Source organism: Giraffa tippelskirchi, chromosome 9 (genome assembly GCF_054371585.1).
Source record: "Giraffa tippelskirchi isolate mGirTip1 chromosome 9, T2T-mGirTip1v1.2.pri, whole genome shotgun sequence".
Classification (NCBI taxonomy): domain Eukaryota; kingdom Metazoa; phylum Chordata; class Mammalia; order Artiodactyla; family Giraffidae; genus Giraffa; species Giraffa tippelskirchi.
Genome location: NC_137283.1, coordinates 56,620,946 through 56,648,644, shown reverse-complemented (window position 1 = coordinate 56,648,644; position 27,699 = coordinate 56,620,946). Strand labels below are relative to the sequence as shown.

At 54.1% G+C, this 27,699-nt stretch overlaps 1 protein-coding gene across 6 annotated transcripts in view; it reads right to left on the bottom strand.

Moving 5' to 3' along the window:
• The window catches only part of IQSEC1 (IQ motif and Sec7 domain ArfGEF 1), a 297,962-nt gene that overhangs the window by 200,576 nt on the left and 69,687 nt on the right, over positions 1-27,699 (bottom strand). For all 6 annotated transcript variants that reach the window (XM_081526498.1, XM_081526491.1, XM_081526493.1 and 3 more), the window contains exon 2: positions 11,939-11,968. In XM_081526498.1, coding sequence (XP_081382624.1) covers positions 11,939-11,968 — 30 coding nt within the window. The remainder of the gene's footprint in view (positions 1-11,938; positions 11,969-27,699) is intronic.

The window sequence follows — 27,699 nt, the reverse complement described above, 5'->3', positions numbered from 1 at the left end:
AACCAGTGTTTGCTGAGTGACCACCTGACCATCGGCATATACCTGCACCACGCCCACTGCTTCCTCAGCTCTGCAGCATGCCTGGCTTCACGGCTGCCACCTCCATTGGGCCCCTGTCAGGGACAGTTAGGGGGCCAGAGCTACTCAGCAGGGGACAGAGAGCCTCGGGACTCCCTTGGGCCATCTCAGGCCAAGTCCCTGGGAGGCCCAGCTTGCTCTCAGGATAGGCAACGAGCCCCGTCCCCAGGGGTGTGCATGTGGGCGCTGAGAGGTGTTTCCTGAGGACAACTTAGCATCCGATGGAGCGCTGGGGTCAGACTGCTTTCAACGTCCATCCCAAGAGCCAGCCGTAAAGACACTAACTGTGCGGCCTGGATCAGAGCAGGTTTCCTGCTGTGTGACCTTGGGCAGCCAATGCCCCCTCTGGGCCTCAGTGCCCTCATCTGTAATAAAGAACTACTGACAGGACCTGGGAGGGCTCACTAAGCTGCTCTCATCACCATTCCCATCATCACAGAGGAAGGGGGATGGAGGCCTGCTACAGGGACAGGGTCACATGCCCCCACTCCCCACACCTCTGAGCCACCATGCAAGCTGTTCCAAGCACACCCACACCCTTCCCTGTCCTCACCACATCACATCACAGTGATGCTTCAAGGCCACCCCAGACCCTAGCCCACCTCCCCCACCAGTTGTGTTCCTACTGCGGCTGCTGCTGCTAAATCGCTTCAGTCGTGTCCACTCTGTGAGACCCCAGAGATGGCAGCCCACCAGGCTCCCCCGTCCCTGGGATTCCCCAGGCAAGAACACTGGAGTGGGTTGCCATTTCCTTCTCCAGTGCATGAAAGGGAAAAGGGAAAGTGAAGCCGCTCAGTTGTGTCCGACTCTTAGCTACCCCATGGACTGTAGCCTATCAGGCTCCTCTGTCCATGGGATTTTCAGGCAAGAGTACTGGAGTGGGTTGCCATTGCCTTCTCTGAGATGTGTCCCTACTTCACCTCAAAGCCCCCCACCTCCTGGCTTCCTCATCTGGCATTATTTTGTCTCTCATGGACAGACACCCAGGCTCCCTCCTCACAGTTCCCCGAGCCCCCGACCTGGGATCAAGTACATGGCAGGTGCTCAAGGCAAGCTTTCTATGAATACATTCTATTTTAAGCCAGCCTGACATGACACTTTGCAATCACTTAAACAAGTGAACAAATCAACTGTACAGTTTTTTTTTATCATGTCTTCCATCTGTTGACTAATGTATGGGCTTCCCTGGTGGCTCAGTGGTAAAGAATCTGTCTGCAGTGCAGGAGACGTAGGAGACACAGGTTGGATCCCTGGGTTGGGAAGATCCCCTGGAGAAGGGAATGGCAACCCACTTCAGAATTCTTGCCTGGAAAATCCCAGGGACAGAGGAGCCTGGCGGCCTATAGTCCATGGGGTCGCAAAGACTTGGACACGACTAAAGCAGCTGAGCATGCACAGTTGACCAATGTATGTTAGGGCTCCTCTCCATCTAAAATCACAGCCGTGACTAGAGGGCACATAAGAAATTAAACAGGACTGGACACCCAGGAGGCCCTACAGATCCGTCTCCCCAAACGGACAGCTCAGACCAAGGCTTGGCCAAGGTCTAGCCTCTGCTTTCATACTGTGCATGGAATTTGGCTGGTTTTTCAAATTAAGCTTTTATACGTGTCAGCCTAGCAGGGAAGTTGTCATTTCCGAACTCATCTTTCCAGCAATAATCAAGTTACACCACGCGTGAGACGGCCTGTTCCCTGGGTTATTTAATTAGAATCTGCAGCTATTAGCCGGGAAAGAGTCAGTGCAGCATATTTCAAAACAACCTACATCTCTGGGGCGCGGGGGGTGGTGCCCCTAGAAGACATCAGCTGCTGACTCCTTCAGTCAGGAGCATCGATCTTCCCGCCGTAGATTTCCAGAGAAGCACCCAGCGGGGAGAGTGGGCTGGGGAGCTGAGCCTGGCCGTCACCCACGGGAGTGAGGGTGGCAAGCGTCAGACAGCCATGGTCCTGAGAGTAGCCAGATCCAAGGGAATGAGAAATGTCCCCTGAGGACTGCTGTTTGGGCTAGGATAAGGCTCAGAGATGGTAACAGAGAGCCCCACAGCTGAGTGGCAAATGGAAGCTCGCATCCTTCCCACTGGGTCTGGAGGCAGACAGTCCAGGGCTGGTCCCGGAAGCTCCTCTCCCTGATGCCCCGTCATCCGTGAGGAGCACCTTGTCTACACGGGGGCAGGATGAGAGCCAGCCTCAGAGCTCATGCTCCCAGGGGCACGACCGAGGGAGAGGCAGAAGGAGCCAGCTTCTCTCTCCTAGGACACATTCTAGAGGCTCTACAAATCTCCTCCCTTCCTGTCCTGAAGGAAGGGAGCTTCGCACGGCCAGCCTCGCTGCAAAAGGAAATGGGAACTCTGTAGTCCTGGGCGGCTGTGTGACCAGCTAAAGGTTGGTATTCAGTGCTCTGGGAAGTGGACAAGGCTATTGGGAGCCACAGGGACCCCTCAGCCCCACCTCTTCTAATGTTCCCTCCCACCACCCCAACCCTCTCTACCCAGAGGTCCTATTTTATGAGACTGTCGTGTGGACCAGACAAACTGCATTAAGCAATTCATAATTTAGGAACCAGCTAAATACCCTGGGCTTCTGGCTGCTGTTGAGTTTTGCTGGCAAATTGCTGGTGGGGATCCCTAAGTGACTGAGGTTCCCCCCGCCCTGCCGAACTCCCGGGGCACCTGTGGCCAGATGTGTCCTGTCCGGTGGCAGGCAACTGTGTTACGGTAGCCTGCTCACGGCTATCCCGCTCTTTAGGAAAAACCCATAGCCCTCCCTGTGAGACCGAGCTTGAAGTAATGACGGTGCGCAGCGGCAGCCGTGGCCTGCTGCTCCCAGGCCCTGAGCTGGGGGCGTGAGTTTGGAGCCGCCAAGCACAGTGCACCTCTGGGGGGTGGTCCTGCCCAACTCCCCATTTCTGCCCTGCGTGTGCCTGACACCCTGCTTTCTTCAGCCCTATGCCTACTGTTTCCTGTGCTCAAATTCACACATCAGGGGCCCTCCCTGATGGGGAAAGGGGAAAAGGCCTGACTCCTGCATGACAGTCAGAAAAGCCAGCTGCAGAGGAAAGACCAAGCCTCTTTGGGGATCACCCCTCCCCCCTTTTCTGATTTCCCACACTGGCTGGTTCACGGTGCTTTATTATCCTATAACAAACCTCTGGGTCTTTATACACACAGACCTCAGGGCAGAAGTTCCCCTCGGTCCTCCAGGAAACGGGGTGGTGTTGGTGCAAGACGGTGATGCACAATTTCCACATTTCCACCCTGTGTGCCCCTGGCTCTTCACAGTCATGGGTGGGCCCTGCACTCTGGGTTTCCTGGAGCTGAGACCAGACCTGTGACCATCACTCTGAGTCCTGGATCTCATCCCCTTCAACACCCATGGTTCTCATCACCTCTGTCACCTGGGGGTCCTTGTTGTCCCAGGGTGGCTCATGTATGGCCTGTGTTTACCCATGGATGGATTTCTCAGGACGTCTTCTAAAAGTCCTCTGTCACCAGGGTCAATGATCATCATTTTCTCCAAGAGGTTTTCATGCTCAAACGAGCCAACACAGTACCTGCTGCCGCAGCTCCGCAAAGTCCTCCCCCCTAGGAGGCAGGGACCTAGTGGCCACAGTCCCAGACTCCATGCTTGCACCAAGCGGCTGTTGTAGTTTTAGCCCAGGAAGAGTTCCAGGGCAGCGTATGGGGGCTGCAGAAGTAGGGATTCAGCTTTCAGCCTATGAACTTCCTGCTGAGGCCACGCCTGCTGCTCTCACACATCAGAGAGGAGGTTTCCTGGCTTTAGGTCCCTGACTCGATCCCTTCCTGGTGGCCGTCCTATAGGTGGAGATTAGCTCCCGATGTGCCCCAGGCCTGTCTGTCCTGTGAAGGGCCCCGTGGGTCTCCTCCAGTCAGTCCCCACGGATAACTGTATGAACTTTGGTAATGTGAGACCTTCATGGAAAAGTGCCTGGAGGCAGAGGAGCTCTCCTGATTTTCCTTAAGGACCTTGACGGCCAGCCGGGCCAGTGTCACCTTGGTGAAGCTACACTGGCCAGTGATCTTGAGGAGCTTGGAAGAGTCCACAGGAACCTCCTTGTCAGCAGGCAGGTCTCTGTGAGGCCCTGTACCATGGTCACCTGCTAACTATACTAGGTGAAGATACCAACACTAACTACGCTTACAAACAACACTAACTATACTAACAATGCGGGCAATGCTAACTGACTAGTGATGCTAACAGTGCTAACTGTGCTTACTAACTGGCTCAGCTGGTGAAGAATCCGCCTGCAATGAGGGAGACCTGGGTTCGATCCCTGGGTTGGGAAGATCCCCTGGAGAAGAGAAAGGCTACCCATTCCAGTATTCTGGCCTGGAGAATTCCATGGACTGCATAGTCCATGGGGTCGCAAAGAGTCAGACACGACTGAGCGACTTTCACTTTCACACTAACTATACCAACAATTCTAGCTATACTAACTATACTAAAAATGAAAAAAAAAAAATAATGTAAGAGAAAAAGAACAAAGAAAAAATTTTTAAAAGAGAGTAGAGAATAAAGAAAAATAAACAAAACGGGGGTCAACAGGAAAACGCAAGCTAAGTGTGGAGCCAAGGTTGTCAGGTCACCAGAGGCAGCATCCTGGGTCATAAGAATGAAAACCAGGGCCCAGCAGGGGCCTCTACAGGTTTCCTGCAAACAATCATAACAGCGCCTTTTGAGGTCAGAGCAAGAAATGGACCAATCACAGCTGGGGATGAGCCACAACGATTTTCTCACTAATTGGTCTCAAGACCTCTTTACTCTTGGAAAAGAACAAAAGGACCCAAACAGTTATTTGTTTATGTGAGTTATTAGAGATTGATATTTACTTCATTCAAAATGAAAACTGTAGGATAATTCAGTGGACTTTTCATTTCTAGTTTGAAAATCTGTAATAATTTTTTACTTTTAAAGACCTCATAACATCTACACTTAAAATGTTAAATTCTTTCTCCTTAAAAGTCTGGTCTCTAATACTACAACTCGGCTGGCATCATGACACTATAGGGAAATGATAAGACATGATAAGTATCTTTATTCTTTTGTTACCACGTCAAATATGCGGTATTTGAAACCTGGGAGGTTGAGGCAAGATTTTAGGATTTCTCCTTCACAATCCAACTAACCCACACAGAGGAAACAATTAGAATAGAACAGATGGGGATTCGTTTATTATCAACTCTAAGAGCTACTGGCTCCAGGAAGTGACGTGTATGAAAAACTACATAGGAGAGGAGGGATCTGGCCTGGGTTGGAGATACACTGTTAGCGTCTACAGAGCTGTAAGGAAGATAGCTTTCATATTTTCACCAGTGATATCGGGAGATTTCTCATCAGAAACCTTTGAGGCATGGGCTGATGTATTCAAAAAAGCTGTCAACCAAGAATCCTATATGTGGTAAAACTGTCCTTCAAAACTGAGGGAGAGATTAAGACCTTCCCAGAGAAGCCAAAGCTGAACAATTTCTTTACCACCAGACCTGCCTGCAATGAGGGGTTTCCTTCAGGTGGAAATGAAGGATACCGGACAGTGACCCAAAGTCTTGTGAAGAAATAAAGATCTCTGGTGAAAGTAAACTCACAGATAATTAGCAAAGCTGGTACTACTGTAACTTCACTTTGTAGGTCCACTTTTTCTTTTCTATTTAAGAGCTTAAAGTACTAAAAAAAAAAAAAAAAAACCCAAACAACCATTAGCCTGTGTTTGGACACACAATGCATAAAGATGTAATTCTGGGACATCAGTAACTGACAGGGAATGGAGTCAGAGCTGTACAGCCGCAGAGTTTTTATACCTTGTTACAGGTAAGTTGGTATAAATTGGCATTACAGTATTATAACTTTAGGATGGTAAATGCAATCCCGTGGTAAGCAGAAAGAAAAGAGTCACAGAATATACACAAAAGGAAATGAGGAGGGCATTAAAATGGCTCACCACAAAGTCAGCTCAAAACAAAAGAAGATGGCCAAGCTGGGAAAGAGGGACAAAAACGCATAAAGCACACAGAAAACAAACTTTAAAATAAAAGCAGTAAGCTTTCCTTATCAGTAATTATTTTAAATGTAAATGGATTAAAATTTCCAAACAGAATACCAGTTGGCAGAAAGGATACAAACGTCTCATTCTAGTTCCAAAGACACGAAAATGCTGAACATGAAAGGACAGAAAAAGATGGTCCATGCAAACAGCAGCCACAGGAGAGCAGGGCGGCTGTGCTGACACCAGATACCGAGTCTGAATGAGGATGTGTTCAGCCACGGCTGACGCTTTGCAGCCCCTGGGCTGCAGACTGCTAGGCTCCTTTACCCATGGAATGCTCCATGCAAGAGTACTGGAGTTGGGTGCCATTTCCTATTCCAAGGAATCTTCCTGACTCAGGGATCAAACTCCCATCTCTTGAGTCTCTTGCATTGGCAGATGGATTCTTTACCACTAGTGCCACCGGGGAAGCCCCAAATAGACTTCAAATCGGAAAAGGTTACAAGAGACAAAGAAGACACTGTGCATTCAGAACAGCTGGAAGACAAAGCCACACACACTTACACTCCTAACAGCAGACCATCAAAAGATACGAAGGAACAATGGACAGAACTGAGGGAGAAATAGTTGTTTCTACGCAATAGTCGGAGCCTTCAATACCCCATCTCAGGGGTGGATAGGACAACCAGACAGAAGTGAGGAAGGGGGAACGTGAACAACACAATAAACCAACTAGATCTAAGACATATGCGACCCCACCAACCAACACAACACGCGCGTTCCCAAGAGGCCTTCTCTGGGACAGACCGTGTGTTAGAGCACAGCTGAAGTCTCAGCAGACTTTAAAAGACAGATGTACACAGTACCTTCTCCAGGCACAGTGGGATGCAGTTAGAAACCCAGAACAAAGGAAAAGTGGGAAAGTCACAAATTTGTGGAAAGTACACAGCACACTTAAAAGAGCCCGTGTCAAAGAAGGAATCATAAGGGAAGTTAGAAATAACCTAGAGATGGAGGAAAACGAAACAGGACATTTCCATCTGAGAAATGACCGGATCACAAATGAATAACCTAACTCTGTGCAACTTAGAAAACTAGAAACAGGAGAACAAATTAAACCCAAAGCTGCTGAAGGAAGCTCACAATAAAGATTAGAGCAGAGACAAAGAACAGCAAAACAACAGAGAAAATCAACAAAACCCAAAGCTAGTGCTTTGGAAAGATAAGCCACTTACCAGACTGTGAGCTAAACTAAGAAAACACGAGTAGGCAAATTATTCAAACAGAAGTAAACACGGGGGCATTATTACTGATTGTAGAAAAATAAAAAGGATTATAAGAGAGTACCAGGAACAACTGTACTCTAACGAATTAGATAACTTGGATAAAACAACAAATTCCTAGAAATACAAAATGAGGCTAACAATTCACATGCAGAGGTGAGGTCAGTTCAGATGTGGTGAGACCCCACCCACAGTGAACACTCGTTAAATGGTATTATACTTAATTCCTACCAGTGAGTATGAGTTCACTTCAAGGGGTTGATGAGAGCCAGGGAGAGAAAAGATAACGCTTTACCCTGCAGAAAGCCTCTGCATCTTAAATACCGTATCAGCACTCCTGGGCTCTCCATGCAACTCTTCATTCTTTCCAAACTCTACACTCTGCAAATCTCTCCTTCTTCACCCTAAATAAATCATTAAAAGATTCCAAGTCTGGTCCTCGGGAGCTCCCCCTGGAATGCAGTGAAAAGCAGACACATGCTCCCCGGGCACAAGGAGCAAAGTCCTACGTTTGCAAAATGGTAAAAAATGAGTCATTTCATTTGTGGAAAACGAATACATCTGATCTTGCAAATGTTTCGCCTCGGGGAAAAGAAGCGCAGGCAAATTCTCAAACAGGCTTCTCTTGGTAGAACATTTGCCGGCTGCTCCGCGAGGCTGAGACATCCAAGCAGAAAGGCGGTGCCTCAGATTGTCTGAGTCTAAAGGCACCCCAAGGAGGGTGGGGAACAGGGGTTCTCCCTGGATTCAGTTCCTTAACATTTAGCAAAGAGCTCACAGCATCCATCAACACCTCACTTAGCCATGCAAATGAAACCCAGACATCAAAGGCGGCCCCTTCTGCCCACTATTTGTAGTGAGGGTTTGTTGTGGATGTGGGGACACGAAGGATTCTCCACTGAGCAAGATGAATGGTCCACTTTTCTTTTTCCTCCAAATTCACGGTCTGAAAATATTTATGGGTCCTGAATCCAACAGAATAAAGAGTTTTTCCCTGTTCTATGCAAGATGTGCTGTGTCTCCAGGTGATACCAAGGCAAATTCATTCCACTAAGGTCCTTGGGGCCTGCTGTGTGCCTGGAGGTGCTGGCCCGACATGGAAATGACCCAAGGCCTCATCCTGGTTTCCTAACTCTGCCCGGGTGAGTCAGACAGGGGCTCACATCACTAGGACACAAAGCAACAAGAACCTGGGTATTAAAAGGGTGCGCAGCAGCCATAGAAGTCAAGTGTGAAAGCCAAGCAGGACCCGGTGGGCATCCTGGGCACGGGAGCCTCTCTGTGCAGCCTCCACGACCTTCCCTGAGTTCCAAAGGGCAGTTCAAACAGCTGCCAACAGGGAAGGGAGGGGACACAGGGACAGGGACAGGCAGTCAAGTAATGGCCATGCACCCTGGAGCAGGGTCCTGGCTTCTCTCAAGGGATACACGTAACCATCTCTCTGAGCTCTTCACGGACCTAAAGCCCAAGCAGTGGAAGATGTCAGCATTCTTCAAACCAGAGAAGACCACCAGAGATCACATTAAAGGAACCAGAGAAGTTCATCCAGAGCCCACCTGGGGCCAGGTTAACAGAGTGTAGGCCCTGCACACACCCTCATCTTATCAGCAACCCCACTCTTGAACCATTGCTATAAAACTTCTCACCCAACCCTCCCAGGTAGGGACACACAGTTTTCGAGGGCAGGAGCCCACTGTGTTCCCCCGTGCCTGGCAAAGCAATAAAGCTGTTCTGTTCTACTTCAGCCCCAAAGCCTTGTCTCTGAGATTCGATTCAGCACTGGTGCACAGAGGCTGAACTTTCAGCTTCAAGGAGTGGAGAAGAGGACAGCACATCAGCCTCGGCCCCCCTCAAAGCTTCAGGGCGGCAGCAGCTTGTGGGGGGTTCCGAGAAGGCAGAGGTTCGCCCCGGGAGAGGGTGGAGGAAACAGCAGGAGTCACACCCACAGGCCAGAAGGCAGGCAAGGAGTCAGTGGTCACATTTAGAAGGCGGGAGCAGGTCGAGGGGGACTTAGTGGAAAACCGGGCTGCACGGGTGGGAGGCACTGGAGGGGCAACAGGGATGGTGGAGGGAGAAGCAGGGGGTCCAGGTTTCAGAGCACTCCTTCTGGTGGGGAAGGGGGGCTGCAGGGAGGCCGCCCTTCAGGGTCTGGGTGCACTGACAGAAGACGTCCCACCGCATGCCTCCCCAGACATGCAGCTCCGCAGCTGTCCTGCGGGGCAGTCCCCGAGCATGGGGAGAACAGAGGGCCCATCACGAGTCAGAGCTGAGTGGTCCGGGGGTGGCTGGTCCTCAGCAAACGGAGGGCCGTGTGTGTGTGCTCTGCCCACGCCAGAGCACTGGCTGCGATGTGTGCCGAGGCCTGAGGCCCACGTCGGGAGCCCCGGAATGAGACGCGGGCTGGAGCCTGGCCCAGGACGGAACCCGGCACCTTCACGTCCTGACAGCTTCCACCCACGAGCCAGGAGTGCACAGAAGCACGCGACTGGAGCCGTCAGGCTGGGGTCCTCACAGAAGAGCTGAAAGGTAGCCTGCTCTGCCCGCACAGCCATCCGGGTTCTTCCTTGCCCAGCTCCTTCGCTCCAGGCGTCCTGCCGAGAACCGTCTGGCTGGAGCTGGGAACATATGTTCACTCCGCATGCCGCCCCCCGTGTCCCAAGGCCGTTCCTGTTCAAACCAGGCAGCCAAGCCATGTGGCTCTGGGTCCTCGCATGAGCGTCCCCACCTCCCCCGCACAGATAATCCTCCTCCCACGGGCTTGCTTCCAGCACCACGGCCTTCAAATCCCACTTTCCTGACACCCCCCACCCCTCCGTGGGGGGTGAGACTGGCTCTCGAGCTCTTCAGGGCCATTCGCTGGCCCCCCTTGCAAGGCCCCTCCCCCTGCACACACCTCCCACCCCCACTCACTGGGAACCAGAATAACCCACAGGTCTCTTGGGGACCGCAGTGCAGCCCCATCTCAGCTGCAGCACCTTCTCGGTGAATGTGCCAGATGGGGGTAGGGGAGGTTCTCAGATCCCACACTGGTGGTGGGGGCTGGTGGAACCTCACTCTCCCTTCTCCTTGCCAATCCACTTCTGACGTCTTTGCACACTCCCATGGCCAGGACCCTCACTCCCTGCCAAGGGTGCTTGATTTTTAATGAGTTTTCTGGAGAGGTCGTCCACGGGTCCAGTCCACAGCCCAGCAACTGTCCCAGGACTCAGAGGAGGCTGGCGGCCGCCCTTCCCTGCCTGCCCTGCGCCCTGCCCCACCTCCTGAGGGGACATTCTACTAGCTGCCTCCGTCTCCTGTCCCGGCTTTTTAATGCAAATGTTCTAAGCAAGAAATCACATTCTTCTATCTGACTTCCTTAACTGAAATGTCATGTGACGTCCACGCTCTTTTGCACCTGCTCTGTTCACGGACAGCACCTGGGCCTCCTCCTCACCAGCAGCCAGTGAACACCCCTCTCAGAGCTGCAGGCGGCTCTCACGGACACCGGGCAGTCCCAGAACACCCAACCAGGCCGCCCCCTGCATCTCCTGGACACTGTCTCTCACGGCATCTCCTCCGGCCCCTCAGGCCTGGGGTGACCCGTCTTTCTTCCTCGTGTGGCGCTCTGTTTGGGCCCCCTGAGGGTGCCTCTGCGTCCTGCCTGACTCAGGGCCATCAGCCCCAGCCCCCTCTGCGGCCCCCGCTCTGGCTCCCAGGCTCGGGACCCCGCCGGCACCTCCTGGGCTAAGCCGCAGCCCAGTGCAGGGGCTTCTGACTCCAGGGAGCCTCCCCAGGACGCAGCCACCGTCACCTCCGCCTCCGGATCTGCCCAGAGGACCCCTCCCCACCCAACACTCCCAGCTGCAGCCCCACGAGCACCTCCTCTACCCACTTGGTCACGGGGAGGCACCTGGAGTCCCAGCCATACCCGTGGGCCTGGGGGACCTGTGGTTCTTAATCACCTTCTGTGTCTCCTCCTCACCCCGACTCTCACCACCAGCCTCTGCCTCCCATCCCCCATGGCCTCCTTGGCCCCCAGCTCAAGCCTTGAACTCCGCTGCTCCCGCCCCTGGGCTGAGGCACAAACACCCCCTCTGGGTCCAGTCAGAGCCCCCGGTGCTGGGGAGGGGCAGGCACAGGGCTCTTGGCTGCAAGCCCCGTGAGGGTGCCATCAATCTGCTGCCTGTACCCAGGAGACACACTGCAGCCCAGGAGGGGGCCCGTCCCTCCGGACTCCCCAAACACTTGCCCCACACACCCAGCCTGGCCCCAGGGGCTCTCTGAGCTGAGAAGCTGCTGGTCCTACATAGATCACAGCCCAGGTGAACCTGGCCACCACTAGCCCCTATGGGAAGGACCACCAGCAGGCCGGGTGACCTCTGAGAAGGTCACTCTGGGACCAGGAAAGCCCAGGCCTTAAGCTGGCGCTCTCAGTCTAGGACGCTGAGCTGGCACAGAGCAGCCAAGGTGCCTGGGCAGTGGGCAGGGCTTCGACCCACCCAGACCGTGTCAGAGAGAAGGAGAAGCACATGGTTTCACTGATGCCACCTGCCCAGGACAGACGGACAGGCGCACAGACAGGCTGACGACACACCTACCTGATGCTGCGCGAGTCTTCTCCTTCTGACCTGCAACGAGAGAGAACAGACCCTCAGAATGCAGACTGTGGGGCAAGGGGGCCCACACACGCACCGTGGACATGGGGCCCGTGAGTCCCGCTGCCCAGGACCCCCTCTCCAGCCTCGCAGACTGCCCCTGGCCCAGCCCCAGGGCCACCCCTGAACACGTTGGGGCTCCTATCCCGCCCCCATCACGCCCATCACTTCGACTGGAATTGTTTTTGTAGGAGGTTGGGATCAACCCTAGAGTTGGGGGGTGGGCTATGGTTCCAGAACTCGGTGAGGCTGCAGCCCCTACGACTGAACCACCGAATGCGTGTGGGTGCGGCACCTGCCTTGCAGCCCTCACTTGGTATTTGCGGCGTGTCTCCCCACTCTCGGCTGTATTTTCAAGTACCCAGAAATCAATTCCACTGCTTTACAAAGGAGACAAGCCTGAATGTCAAGAAACCGGACAATTAGATTGTATCACGCGCACTTGAACTTTCATGGAGACTGAGAAATACCCAGGCGTCCATCAACAGCAAAGCCTTCCGCTCTAAACCACGGGAAAGGGACTTTGGGATTAAACTGCACGCAGCTCAGGGCTCAAGAGGCCGGTGGGCTTCCCGGATCTGCTGGAGCGAAGGGCTGCCAGCAAGCACCCTGGGGGATTCTAATCCCCAAGCATCACAAATTGGATTTCACTGCCAGCGCGCCTGAGAAGGAGAAACACACTCAGCCCTAAGTCAGACGGCCGACGGCCTTTTCAGTCATCGTGCAGACAGGCTGCCCGGCCCCCCTGGGCATGGAAGGCAGGGGGCAGCTTCTCCTGCTGAGGCAGCTTTGTTGACCTCGGGACACCAGCCTGCGCCCCTGCCCTCTGTCTGCTGCACCGGTGACGATGTCGTCCTGGTGGCCTTTCAAGTTCACTGACAGCCGGCCGGCGCAGGGCAGTGTCCGAGCTGCGGTGGCCGTCTAGCAGCTCCGTGTCGCGGGCTCTCGGCGCCACCAAAGACGACACACCCCTTTCTCAGCCCTCCCTGAGGCAAGCCCCGGGCCGGGCCCTGAGGCGGGTTGTCCGAGCCGGCTTGTCCGAGCCGGCTCCAGCAGCCTGGCGGGGCCAGCATGTCCCAGCTGTGCACACGAAGGGCGGAGGGTCCTGGAGGCTGAGGGCCCCGGGGAGAAGGCCACAGTCCACCTCACACCACTCTTTCCCCCGCGAGGTCCCACTCACTGCCCAGCCGTTGGCAGACTTGTAACTGCCAAACGGTCCGCTGTAACAGTCAGATCCTTTGTCACAGGCCAAGGTGCCTGGTCCCTCCTGGGAGCACCCAGCTTGTCCCTCGCTCTCAGTAGATGCGATAAGACAACAGGCGGTTCCCAGGCCTCAGCTGCTCCATCCAGAAGGATCCTGGACTCTCTTCCAAGTGGGCATCAGCGCCCAGTGGTGCAGCCACAACACCCAGATCCTGGCTGATGATGGGAACAGCCCGTGTGCTCTCTGCCTGCCCCAGGGTTCGCGACATCAGACCAGCCCTCTGTCGGCTGGAGAGTCTTCAAGCTGTTGCCGTTCTCAGGAAGCCTGAAGCAAAAGCTAGCGTGGGCTGGTGAGGAAGTGTGATGCCCAGTCCAAGGAGCTGGTCAGTAAAGCTGCCTGAAGCTCCCTGCCAAATGCAGAGGGAAGGGTGACGTCCACAGAGGAGAGTGTGTCCCCATGCCCGGGGCCCAGGGTGCGCCAGCCTGCTGTGCGAAGAACCCATGACGGAGCTAGCCCAAACCTCATGCACTAACAGCCTCAGACGGCAAAATCACATTTACACAAAGGACAGCATGTTCAAAGGATACCCTTGAACCGCGTGGCATACCGCTGCCGGTCCTAGGACAGAAGGAGCAATGCATGGCACGAAGGGGCGGGGGGGGGTGGCCCTGGGCAGATGCTGCCGGTGTGTGCATGTGGTTGTGGCACCAGGTGGACTGGGCAGTAGACGGCGGGAGCACTCCAGAGCCCTCTGGCCACCCACCCACGGGCATGGGATCCAGGGAGAGGGTGACTGCCCAATCTGGCACACACGGAAGTGAGGTCACAGAAGTGGTCTCAAAGCCCTTAACCCACCCCCAGGGGACTCCCCAGCAGGTCATCCAGAGCCGGGACGAGGCCTCACATGCGTGCACCTAAGGCGGGTCAGAGGTGCCTTAGTTTGGGTGCTCAAGGCATACCTGGAGATGAGGATTCTCCTGGCACCAGAGTTTGCTTGAGAGGTGAAGACTAGCGGGTAGGGAAGTGAGAAGAGGAACAGAAGGGGATTAATTATGGCTGTGATCAACCTGCCTCCCACCGTGGAAGACCCCACTGTGGGCAACAAGAATCGGTCCACCAGGGAGCCCTGGGGGCCAGTGCAGACTCCCCACCCAAGGGGTAAGATTGCTGGGGTCCTGCTGAGTCTGCTCCCGGGGGACAGCAAGTCTCCACATTTCAGCCTGCCACACGGGAGGCCAGGGGTCGCCAGCCTCAAGAGAAGACCCCAGGCACAGGGGTGCTGGCAGCTGGAAGTGAGAGGCTGGGGTGAGGGCCTCTGCAGCCAGAGCTCCCTGGACTGAGAGAGAGCCCCTGCGGTCCTCATGATACCACCACGGATAACTGAGCCGCCGTGTGGACTTCAGAGGGTCAAGGCTACAAGTGATCGTTTTGTCCTCTGGTTTCACTTCTGTGGTGAGTCCAGCAGACCGACTCATTCAACAAGTGTACCACCCCGTCCTTCCCTGCCCTGGGTATGTTAGCCTCTGGAAAACTGAAATCTGAATTTCCCAGACACCCTTGCAGCTAGGGTTCGGCTGGTGGCTTAAGTTCCTCTGGACAGATGTCTGTATGAGATTTAAGAAGTAGAAGTGAACAATACAGGGCGGTGGGGGGACGGGGCTCCTGGCTGGTAGGGAACAGGGGGGTCTGGCCCTGGGCATTACAGACAGTGGGGTTTCCATGCCAACAGGGTCAGATGGGGCTAAGCAACAGTCCAGGCCATGTTGCCCCTGGCTGTGGGGTCCCCTGCTAGTCCTAGAATCTGAGTCCTAACACCCAGGAATAAGTCCTCCCTCTGCTCAAATCAGAAGGAGTAGATTCTGTCATCTGCAACTAATCACTGTGACTGATACAAATTCAGATTCTGAAATCATCAGTCATTGTTTTCTTATGTGAAAGAAATACAGAAAAGCTTAACATAAGTAAAAATCATCTGTAATCCTACCACCTGCAGGTACTGTAATATATTTGCATGTTTATTTCTAGACTGTTTTTTACATTACTTTCATACAGTTAAAATGATGCAGTTTGTATCATTCTGTGCCAGCTTTGCTCACTTAATATAAATTGTGAACATGTCCCCATGGCCTTGTCCATGAGGCCTACAGCTCCTGAGACCAGATCAGTTTCCTTTGCATCTTCTCTCTTTTTTGTTTTTAACTATCATATTGAGGTATAATTGACATAGAAAAAGGTGCATGTATTTAATGTATATGACTTAATGACTCTGGAGATAAGATTAAAAGCAGAGACATTACTTTGAGACAAAGGTCCATCTAGACAAAGCTATGGTTTTTCCAGTAGTCACGTACGGATGTGAGAGTTGGACCATAAAGAAGGCTGAGTGCTGAAGAATTGATGCTTTTGAACTGTGGTGCTAGAGAAGACTCTTGAGAGTCCCTTGCACAGCAAGGAGATAAAACCAGTCAATCCTGAGGAAATTAACCCTGAATATCCAGTGGGAGGACTGATGCTGAAGCTGAAGCTTCAAAACTTTGGCCACCTGATGCGAAGATCCAACTCACTGCAAGAGATCCCGATGCTGGGAAAGATTGAGGGCAGGAGAAGGGGACGACAGAGGATGAGATGGTTGGATGGCATCACCGATTCAATGGACATGAGTTTGAACAAACTCTGGGAGACGGTGAGGGACAAGGAGGCCTGGCATGCTGCAGCCCATGGTGTCGCAGAGAGTCAGATACGACTGAGCAACTGAACAACAATACTTCTGTAAAACTATCATCACAAACAATGACATAAAGATACCCATCACCTCCAGAAGTTTCCTCCACCCTCTTTATTGTCTTTTTGTGATAAGAACACTTAATAGAAGGCCAACCCTCTTAACCAAGTTCCAGGTATATAACGTGGCATTATTGTCTACAGGTCTCATGTTGTGCAAAGCTCTATAACTCACTCTTCATGCATGACTGGAGCCTTGTCCCTTCGACCGTCACCTCTCCACCTCCCCCTCTCCCCAGCCCCTGCCAACTACCACTCTCCTTACTCTCGTCTATGAGTCTATCTTATTCTTTTAAACTAATTTCTGTATTTATTTGGGCTGTGCTGGGTCTTACTGCGGGGGCTACTCTCTAGCTGTGGTGCACGGGCTCCTCATTGTGGTGGCCTCTCTTGTTGTGAAGCATGGGTTCCAGGGTGCATGGGCCTCCGTAGCTGCAGCACGTGGGCTCAGCAGTTGTGGCTCTCGGGCTCCAGAGCACAGGTTTAGGAGTATAGGCGCACGGGCTTAGCTGCGCCGTAGCACTGGGGATCTTCCTGGACGAGGGATAGAATCTGTTTCTCCTGCATTGGCAGGAGGATTCTTTACCACTAAGCCACCAGGGAAGCCGGGGTCTGACTATTGTAGATTCCTCATATAAACGTCATTATGTAGAATTTGTCCTTCTGGCCTTCCATTGTGCATCACATCCTCCAGGTTTACTGATAGTGTGACATGCCAGGATTTCCTTTTTGAAGGCTGACTAGTAGTCCATGGCGCATATATACCATACTTTGTCTGCCCATTCATCAGTCAGCGGACATGCGTGTTGCTTCCACGTCTTGGCTACTGTGAACACTGCTGCAATGAACATTGGGGTGGAGATACCGCCTTGAGAACCTGACTTCAGTTCTCTTGTGTACATACTCAGAAGCGGGGTTGCCGGATCCTATGGTGGCTCGATTTCTAAGTTTTTTTGTCTGGTTTTAGTATGAGAGTAATGCTGGCTTCATGAAAGTAGTTCAGAAGTGTTCCTTCTGTTTTTTGGAAGAGTTTAAGAATGACTGATATCAACTCTTCTTTAAATGTTTGGTAGATTTCACTCGCGAAGACATCTGGTCCTGGGTTTTTCTTTGTTGGGAGGTGGTTTCTGAGTCGCCTGTTTCAGCTCCATGTTTATTGTTGTCTGCTCAAGCTTTCTATTTCTTCTTGAACCCTCCAAGGTAGGTTGTATGTTTCTAGGAATTTGTCCATTTCTTCTAAGTTTATCGGTGTGTAATTGTTCATGATAGTTTCTTATGATCTTGGGGTACAGCATCCTTTGTCCCTGCCTCTGGTGATTTTGTACAGTAAGGTCTCAGAAGTAGCAATACTGGCTCCATCACAGAGCATGGATATGTTTAAGGCTCCTCCACACACCTGGCCACAGAGGCACTCCAGAAGACCTAACGTAAGTCCCGTCACCCCTGAATGCAGAGGCTAAGAGACAAGAATGAGTTTTGTTTTTAGTGTATTTGGCTGTGTCAGGTCTCAGCTGTGGAACCCGGAGTCTTTCGATTCAGTGCGCACGAGGGCTGAGTAGCCCCTCAACGTGTGCGATCCTAGTTCCCCGACCAAGGATGGAACCCGTGTGCTCTGCACTGTAGGGTGGCTGTTAACCACCGGGTCACCAGGGACGTCCCAGGAGGTGAGTCTGTAGACTAGCAGGGCACATCGACCGCCTGGAGGCCTGATGAACGTTCGCACCGTGATACAGGAGGTCTGGGGCGGGCCCGAGACGCTATATTCTAACAAGCTCCCCGGAGGATTCCGCCAGAGGCGCTCATTCCTGTCCATGTCTGGACTCCATGCCAACCCAGCCCCCGGGCACCTCAGCGCGCCAGGCCAGCAGCTGGGGCAGGACAGCCTCTGCCTGCCTCAGGCCCTGTCTCCATCCGCTCTCAGTGCCAGGCCCCAGAGCCCTGGATGCACGGCTGGTTCTCAGGGTTCTGAGTGGGTTTTCCACTCGGTGTGGGGTGAACACGTCCCTCAGATCCCAGTGTGTCTACTGCCCTGGGGGTGGGGTGGGGGGCAGGGGGTGACTACGTTTCCTGCCTGCCCCCTGTCTCCTCATCTGACACCAATAATACCTCTTTTTTTATTTTGAAGACCCTCACCCAGGCACCCGGCCTTTCCTAGTCCATGTGGTTTAGGCGAAGTTAACCCTCTATAATACCAGAATAACCACAAGGTGAGCACATGCCCTAGATCTCGCCAGTCAACAGAGCTCACCGCTTTTGTTTCAGTAACCTGTCTGAGGATGAACGTGTGACCTGGGTCCAGCAAACCCACGCCAGGACTTACAACACAACTATTGTGGAAGAGGGACTCTCCTGGTGGCCCACTGGTTAAGACCACACACTTGTTTGTGTGTGTGCTTCCAAAGCAAGGGGCACAGGTTCCACCCCTGGTCGGGGAACTAAGATCCCACATGCCACTTGGTGTGGCCAAAAAATAAAATAAAAAGGAACTATTGTGTGTGAGATGCTCTCTCCCTTCTGAGGGGTCTGCCAGGGCCCAGACAGCAGAGTTAAGATAGCTCCTGAGGTCATCATTTGAGCCCCTGGGTCAAGGCAGACCTGAAGCTGACTTTGATCTGGATGATGGTGGGCCACAGACGAGCTAGGACCAAAGCCATCAAACCAAGGCACCAGCTTGGGCACTGAGGCTGGTGTGTGTGTGTGTGTGTGTGTGTGTGCACGCACGCGCGCACGCGTGTGTCTGTTCAGCACAAACTAAGGTGAGAAGAAGCTCTAAAGAGAAACCCACACAGCGTTGATGCCCCCCTCCCCCCCACGCACCCACACACACGGGCGCATGCGCAGTCCAGGCCAGAGCCCCAGAGGTCGTGGTGGAGCAGGTGGAGCACCACCGATGGAGAGGGGGCCGCTCCGGCCTGACGGGAGGGTTTACAACAGTACTGGTATCTTCCCATGATATGCAATTAGCTACAAAACAAGAATAAAAATACGGGACGCATTAGGCGGCTATTAAGTACCTTAATGGGAGCGTGAGTCAAAACAGCGTTTAAATATGGTACGGCGGCCGACTTGGAGTCTTTAAACTGCCGCACGGCTTTCATCTCTCCCTGGGGAGGAGGTCCTCAGTCTTGTCTTCCCCATGTGCACCTACGGGGCCCTCAGATGCACCCTCTGAGGGTCCACAGACAGGAGGTGGTCAAGGTCACACGGCCCAGGGGGGCAGACGGACACGCAGACAAAGCTCATCTTACTGAAACCCTGGATTTGGTTCCCACCAGGGGCAGATTTCCCGGCGTGCAACGGATGCTGAAACCCCAGGGCCCTCACTTGTTTGGCCCCATCTTAGATCTGACACATCTAATCCTGGGTTCTTTTTCTTAAAAAGCACCACCCGAGCTGTATACGTTCTACGCTTTAGGCCCCGCAAGGCATGGATCAGCGCCAGCTCCATGCCCACCGGTTTCCCACTTCCTTTCTCCCACTCTTCCAAGAATCCCAAACCCAAGGGTGTCGTCATAAACTTGAGACAAGTACCGCAAGGAGTCTGCTTCCAGGGTATCTCTGCCCATCCCCATTTGCAGCTTCTTCCCCATTTCTGATGATTTAGACACTTGTTATACAAACGACATCTACAGAGATCCATTCTCAGAACTGCTGACGTGCCTCTTTCAAGGGCTTCTGCATCTTAAAATAAAACCACATCCTCCTGCTTCTCCTTGGGCCAGTGCTGGGGGTCACTGCTACCAGGAATGGAAAAGCCCAGGAGAAGCCCCCAGCCCTCCAGAGTCACCCCACGTCCAGTCCCCTGCCTTCCAACCTGCCAGGGCTGGAGGAGGGTTAGAAGTCACAGCTGTGGGCACCAGTGCTTGGACCTGACTCAGTCTCCATCCAGACACTCCCTGTCTGCCCTTCAGGGCTTGTCGGACTCCCGGGGGCATCTGAGGCACCAGACTATAGGGGCACACCTGCCTTTCCCACCCCAGTGCAGAGGAGCCCCCAGACTGGCAGCACCAGGTGGGGGCATGGGGGCCATTCACAAAAGCCGGTGCCCTCACCAGACCACTTCCTACCTGGAACAGGTGACTCTCAGCATCCCTGGGGACCCCACACCCCCAGTATTAAAGAGGACCTCACGTCTCTCAGTGACACGATCGATGCGCATGATTTTGCAGAGCCGCTCGAAATAATACTTATTATTACTATTACAACAACTAACATTTACTCAGCACTTAACCACATACCAGGCCCTATTCTGATCACTTTGCAGGTATTGGCTCATTTAATCCTCACTGTGCCCTGGGAAGAAGACAGTACTTTATTTCATTTAACATTTCTGCTTGCCAGGGCTGCTTCGCTGTACCTGCAAAAGCAACACGTGCTCCTTGGAGCAAATGAACCAGAGCAGGCGCGTGCACAGAGCAAGCTCATAGCCTCCCCCGCGCCCACCTCTCTCGCCCTCTCCGCCCAGTTCCACCTCGTCTCCCAGCACAACCAGGGCAAGCAGACTCACGTACGCAGCCTGTCTTAAGGCCAACAAACGCAAGCACATATCGGAAGGCCCTCTTAAAATTAGCCTCCCCATTTTGTGGATAACAAACTGCAGCTCAGAGAGGTTAAGTGACTTGCCCAAGGTCACACAGCAGGCAAGTGGAGGAGCTGGCAGTTACTTGACTCCCAAGTTTAATTGCAAAGCCTGTGACCTTACCCACTAGCCTCCACTTCCTCCACAAATCATCAGCTTAGCGCAAAAGGAGTAATAATGATTATAAACAGAAAACAGCAGCGCAGGTTCACTGAGCCCGGATCACAATAGCATCATTTCAGGTGCATTACACACATCCGAAGAATTGATGCTTTTGAACTGTGGAGTTGGAGAAGACTCTTGAGAGTCCCTTGGACTGCAAGGAGATCCAACCAGTCCATCCTCAAGGAAACCAGTCCTGAATATTCATTGGATGGATTGACGCTGAAGCTGAAGCTACAATACCTTGGCCACCTGATGTGAAGAACTGACTCTTTAGAAAAGACCCTGATGCTGGGAAAGATTGAAGGCAGGAGGAGAAGGGATGACAGGGGATGAGATGGTTGGATTGCATCACCGATTCAACGGACATGAGTTTGAGTAAACTCCAGGAGTTGGCGACAGACAGGGAGGCCTGGCGTGCTGCAGTCCATGGGGTCGCAAAGAGTCGGACACGACTGAGCGACTGAACTGAACTGACACACGTCCCCAAAACATTGAGAGCTGGTCCTAGGATGTGCACAGCTCCCCACTCCCAGCCCATTTCACAGATGAGAGAATCAAGGCTTCATGAGGGGAAGCCCCTGGCCCGAGTCACACAGCTCTTAGCAGGACTCAGACTCAAGTCCTCTGACTACCGCAGCTCAGGAAGGCGCTGCGTGGGAAGGGGCAGGGTTTGGCCTTGAGTCAATGGGCAGAATGACCACTGTCCCCACCCCGAGCTCCTGCTGGCTACCTGGTGACTCAGTGGCAAAGAATCCACCTGCCAATGCAGGAGACAAGGTAATCAATCCCTGGTCTGGAAAGATCCCACATGCTGCAGAGTAACTAAGCCCAAGAGCCACAGCTGTGAAGCCTGTGCTCTAGGGCCTGGAAGCTGTGACTATGGAGCCCATGAGATGCAACCACGGAGCCCAAGTGCCTTAGAGCCCGTGCTCTGCAACAAGAGAATAAGCCCCTGCTCACCGAAGCCAGAGGGAACTCCTGCACAGCAGTGAAGACCCGGCACAGCCAAAGATACACATACATATTTGTTTTTTTTAAAAAAAGGAGGTCCCCCTCCCCTCAGCCCTTGACTGCCCTAGATAATGCCCAGTCTGCCTTCAGGGTTCCTCAGGCCCTGGATGAACCCCCAGGTAAATTCCCCTCCTTTGCCACTGAATTCTTGAAGCCGAGCAGAGCATCTGTGCATAGCAGACATGGGATAAACGTGCGTCCGGGAAACTAGTGTTCAGGGAATAATGTGTCCCTTCAGTGGGAAGGCTGAGCTGGGCTGAGGGGACACGGTGTGTGAAGGACGCAGAGAGGCACTGGGGTTGGGTGGGGAGTGTGGCAGGGCAGCGGGCAGGCCCAGCAGGATGAAGGTGAGACCGGTGGGGAGGTCAGTGTTTCTGAACAAAGAAGTGAGGCACACGAGAATGCTCTTTTCTCCCCTCGCGTCCTAACGGGAGACTCAAGTCTAATGAGCCCAGATGGCTCTCTCCGCTGCCCTTGTTAAACTCTTCCCCAAAGAGCATTCACCTCCCAGCGAGAGCGTGTGAGCACTCGGAGTCAGGATGCCACCAGCAGGAAGGGCACTTGCTAGTCGCCTGGCCAGGCCATCCTGACCGATGAGGCTGGCACTGGGCACCCCCGGGGCCAGCGTGTGGAACCGCATGGTCAGCCCGGCTTCCCACTCCAGGGGTGAGGAGCCTGAGAGGTTTCCCTCAGTAAACGTTCAGTCGTAAAAGATATCTGTGGCCAAACAATCGATAGCCCTGGATCAGGCTGAAGGCAGCGAACCGGAACCTTATAAATGTACCAATCAAAGCCTTGCGCACATTAAATGCTTCTGCTGTCCCCTTGGTGAGAATTATGAACTCCTTCAGATGGATGATCTTTGGAAAGGGAGGACGCGCTGAGAATGTGAATTAGGTGTCCAAGCAGGCTCTGGCAGATCCTCTGCACATCCGGCCTCGCTTGTCTCCCAGAACCTCTTTCCCGCAGACACCCCATCCGGCTCCAGGGATGGCGGGGGGTGGGTCCTTGTCAGTAAGATCTGGAATTCCGGGGGAGACCAGAGTGTGTCTGGTGGGGACCCCCAGCTGGTGAGGAGTGGCAGGGCTGCCCTCAGACTTGGCACAGCTGCCCCGGGGCAGGGGAGAAGGCAGAAGTGACCGTCTCCAAGATCCCTTCAGCCACTGGGAGAAGTCAGGATGCTGAGATCTGACTGTTCCTCCCTATTAAGGCATATACAGGAAACTCCTCGAGGGACAGAGGAGAAGGGGGCAACGGGATGAGATGGTTGGATGGCATCACCGGCTCGATGGACATGAGTTTGAGCAAACTCCAGGAGACAGTGAAGGACAGGGAGGCCTGGCGTGCTGAGGTCCATGGGGTCACAAGGAGTCAGACACCACAACAAGGAAACTCCTCGTGGCTGGCTGGTGGAGAGCAGACTGTGTTTTGCAGGTTAAATAGCTCCCACATCGTGTGTGTGTTTCTGTCTGTCCCTGCACATCATTTCACAGGAAGCACGTGCAAAGCCCAGCATGGTGCTGGCCCTGGGGTGGACGTCAGCAAAGCCCAGAAGGGCCTCTCAGGGCCCGGTTCCTGGACAGAGGGGACAGGGGTCCCCAACGGGGCACAGGCTGAAGGGTCAGGGGGACAACGAGCGAGGCTTCTGGGGGGAGATGGGAGGGCAGCCACCTTCTGGACACGTGTTCAGTCACCCAGAACCCGGGGCGGGGGCTGCCACTTGTCCACACTTCCTCGCCTGTCGGTGGGAGGACTCACCCTCCCCGTCCAAACCACACTGTGAAAAAAGAAAGCCTAACACGTTCCTCATCCCTCCACCCGGGCTGAGTCGTCTGAGGACGGGGGTCCATCTCTGTCTCCAGCTGGCCCAGGTGCTGGGGGCCGGGCTGGGGCAGGCAGGGCTGCACACGGTGGGTCTGTCTTCCGTGGACAGCTGCTGAATGAAGGAAAGAGGTGAGGACCAAGGTCTAGGTCACAGGGAGCCCGGCAGGATCTGGAGTGGAGAAGTGCTGGGTAAAACACTCCAGAAGAGCACTTTAGTCCCGAGGAGTGGGTTCCCGCTAGACCGGGCCCCGGGGGTGTCGAGAACAGCAGAAATCACTGAGATCAGCACTCACGAGGGCGGGGTGATGGGCTGCGTGTTCTGATCTGAGGTCTCTATCAGTTGTCTCATCCTTTGCTCACACAACTCTCGGCGGTGGTGGGGGTGGGGTGGTGGCCACTGCCACCGTCCCCTTTGTACAGACGAGCTCAGCGACCTGCCCAAGGTCAGCACGTGGTGGCTCCAGGCCTGCACCAGGGAGGATGGTGTGTCCCCCTGTCCCCCCACCTCCGGATCTATTAATATGAACAGGGGTGATAAACACCATCCCTTGTCCCTTGGGGAGGTCGCCTGTGACCCAGAGACCCCGCATGCTTTCCCACCACACTGCAGGCAAACGGCGTTGGGGAGAAAACCTCGCCACCTTGTTACTTCCAGGAGGAGGAGGAAAAAAGAACCCAATCGATTTCCTTGAAAGGCCAGCAGTAACCCAACTTGATCCTTGGAAGAAAAGCTACGACCAACCTAGGCAGCATATTAAAAACCAGAGACATTACTTTGCCAACAAAGGTCCGTCTAGTCAAAGCTATGGTTTTTCCAGGAGTCATGTACGGATGTGAGAGTTGGACCATAAAGAAAGCTGAGCGCCAAAGAATTGATGCCTTTGAACTGTGGTGTTGGAGAAGACTCCTGAGAGTCCCTTGGATTGCAAGAAGATCCAACCAGTCCATCCTAAAGGAGATCAGTCCTGGGTGTTCATTGGAAGGACTGATGTTGAAGCTGAAACTCCAATACTTTGGCCACCTCATGCGAAGAGCTGACTCATTGGAAAAGACCCTGATGCTGGGAAAGATTGAGGGCAGGTGGAGAAGGGGACGACAGAGGGTGAGATGGTTGGATGGCATCACCAACTCAATGGACATGGGTTTGGGTGGGCTCCGGCAGTTGGTGATGGACAGGGAGGCCTGGCGTGCTGCAGTCCATGGGGTCGCAAAGAGTCAGACACGACTGAGCGACTGAACTGAACCCAACTCCCTGGCATTTTTAATTTTTTTTTTTTTTCTCAAGAGAAGTCTGGAAGGAATTACACAGTGTTCACAAAGACTGGAGAACTTCCAGGGACTTGAGAATTCCCCATACGTGCCAGCTCCGAATCAGTTACCTTGAAACAAGAGCCCACACTCCTCTCAGGGGCACCTTGGGGGGAACTGTCTCATGTCCTCTGGCCATATCACGTGTGTGAGGACGTGGGAGAGCTGGGCTTCATGTCCCTGCACACTACCCACCAGCACAGTGGGGCCCGGAGCCCTGGGTCTGGCAGCCCTCCCCCCTGGCCGGGACCCCACTTGGGGCAGAGGTGATCTCAGCATCCAAGTCTGCCCGGGGTCTCAGGCCCGGCGGACCAGACCCAGGGCAGCCTCGCCCAGCTGGACAGAGGGTCCTCCTGGTCCTTCGGGAGGTCAGAGCCCGGAAGGGTGGGCCTGCAAGCCCTTCTCTGGGCTGGAGATAGCCTGGGGCCTCCTGGGGGCTCAGAGGACCCTCCCAGAGCCTTGCGTGGTCAGCAGGGCCCTGGGCTCTCAGCCCTCCCCGACGCTTGGAGAGTTCTGTCTCCTGCTTCTGCTAAAGGGCTTCCACCTCCCACGGAATCAGCACGGGTTGAAAACCAAGCCTCCGTGGTCAGCCCCGAGCCACCAGGGTGCCTGCCCCAGTGGACCAGCCCCACGGGGGGCACCCTTCAGTGGAGCAGCTGGCTTTGCCATCATCCTGTGTAAACCGCGTTAGCTGAGTCGGACACCCTCAGCAGGATTTAAAGCAGGTGATCACCAGTCCCGTCAGAGCCATGGCAGAGGGTTTAGTGGTCGCCTCCTCACCGCGAGCGACACTGGGGAACAATCACAGCTTCTCTGGAAGGTTCCACAGCTGCCTCAGTGGGCGGGCAGCCTCAAGGGGACATGGGTGGCCAGACCCCAAGCAGCAGGCAACCACCCGGGGCCGCCTCAAGCTGGACAGCGAGGCCCCAGACGACCTGTGTCTGGGAAGAAGTTCACCCCACGGTGCAATTTCGGCTCACGAGCAAGTTTTGAGAGTATGAACGTCTTTCAACAAGAATATTACGACTGTGTCCTTAGATGCGACTTCAGGAAGGCACAGCCGGCCTTCCCTGGTGGCCCAGTGGTAACGAATCCGCCTGCCAATACAGGAGACGCAGGTTCGATCCCTGGTCCGGGAAGATTCTACGTGCAACTAAGCCCATGTACTGAGAGTCCTGAGCCGGCGGGCCCTGCAGCCTGCGTCCCGCAACGAGAGAGTAGCCCCTGCTTGCCGCAACTGGACACACCTCCAGTGGCAGCACCAAAACCCAGCTCAGCCAAATAAATACATCTTCACTTTAAAAAAACAGGGCTCTGCTTTCTTACTTGGGAGTCGTTGCATCAGGGGGTCAAGTTCACCCTCCATTTCTTGCCCCTCCCACCCCCTCCCTTCTGTCTGAAGGAGAGGAACTTCCCTTTCATGGGGACTGATTTTGAAGCTGAGCTCTGGCCGGGAGCTCACAGACACGCGGTGAGCCCCACCGGTAGGGCAGTGAAGATGTGAGGCTCAGAGAGGCCCTGGGTTGTGACCGGGCCCAACGTCCACACCGAGGGTGCATGTAAATTGAACTACACAAGTCGGCCCCACAGCCCACCTTTAACACATCTTTGCACACTTAGAACTGAGCACGGCATGTGGCACACAGCAGGCACTTATAAGCAGAGTGGGCGTGTGGGAGAGAAGCCCCCAGCATGGCGCTAGTGAGCCAAGGCAGGAGAAAGACACACAGACACCCCGGGCTGACGAATTTGACACCTGAATTAAGCCTCACCCGAAGCCAGACTTTCCCTGGAATTCAACCCCATGAACCAATGCGTGAATCCTCTCCTCTCTCCCAGCTTTCCTGGAGCATCTGTTTAAACTGGGCTTCCCATCACTTACAACAAAGTTCACACACACAGTGCAGTCGCAGAGGTGTGCCTGTGTGTCCTGCCATGGACTCTGGCCCCAGCGGAGGATGGGCAATCCCCTTTCCTTCCAGCCTCCTCCATCATGCCCCTCTCTCTGAGCCTCCCGCTCCCCGCCCCGCACCCCCATCACGCCCCTCTCTCTGAACCTTCCCGCTTCCTGCCCCCGACCCCCAGACTCCTGTCCTTCTTTCTGGCGTCGTGGTCAGCTGTTCCCCCAGCGGGACCTCGGGTGCAGCCAGTACAGCTCTTGCTTGGGGTCTTTGCACCCACCACTCCCTTTGCCAGAACCTCACGTGTCCTGCTCTGTCCTGCTCCCCTCTTCACTCCGGATCCAATCAAACATCACCGCCTCAAGAAATGTGCTCCCCGCCACGCTGCCCTGAGCTCAGCCTGAAGTCACATCCTCTTTGCGTGTGGATTCTCCGCCACCCCTGGAGCGTCCGCACTGCGAGGGCCTTGCCATGGGCCCAGCACCGTGCCTGCTGTGGGTGGAAATAGTGATAACCCTGGAGCTTGAGTTTGGGACAGAGATTTCCTTAGACCGTGAATTGTGATCAAGGAACGAACAGGGACAGAATCTGTATAAATACAGTCCTCATAAGAAATGAAAAGTCCAACTAAAAGGGGGTTTACAACTGCTGAAAATATCACACCCGCATACTCATTTGGGGGGATGGGACAATCTGGGGAAAGGGCTTCCCAGGTGGCTCAGTGGTAAAGAACCCGCCTGCCAATGCGAGAGACACAAGAGACGCAGGTTTGATCCATGGTTGGGAAGATCCCCTGGAGGAGGGCATGGTGACCCACTCCAGCATTCTTGCCTGGAGAAGTCCACAGACAGAGGAGCCTAGCGGGTATCGTCCACAGAGCTGCAAAGAGTCGGACACGACTGAAGCGACGGAGTACGCATGCATGCGTGTT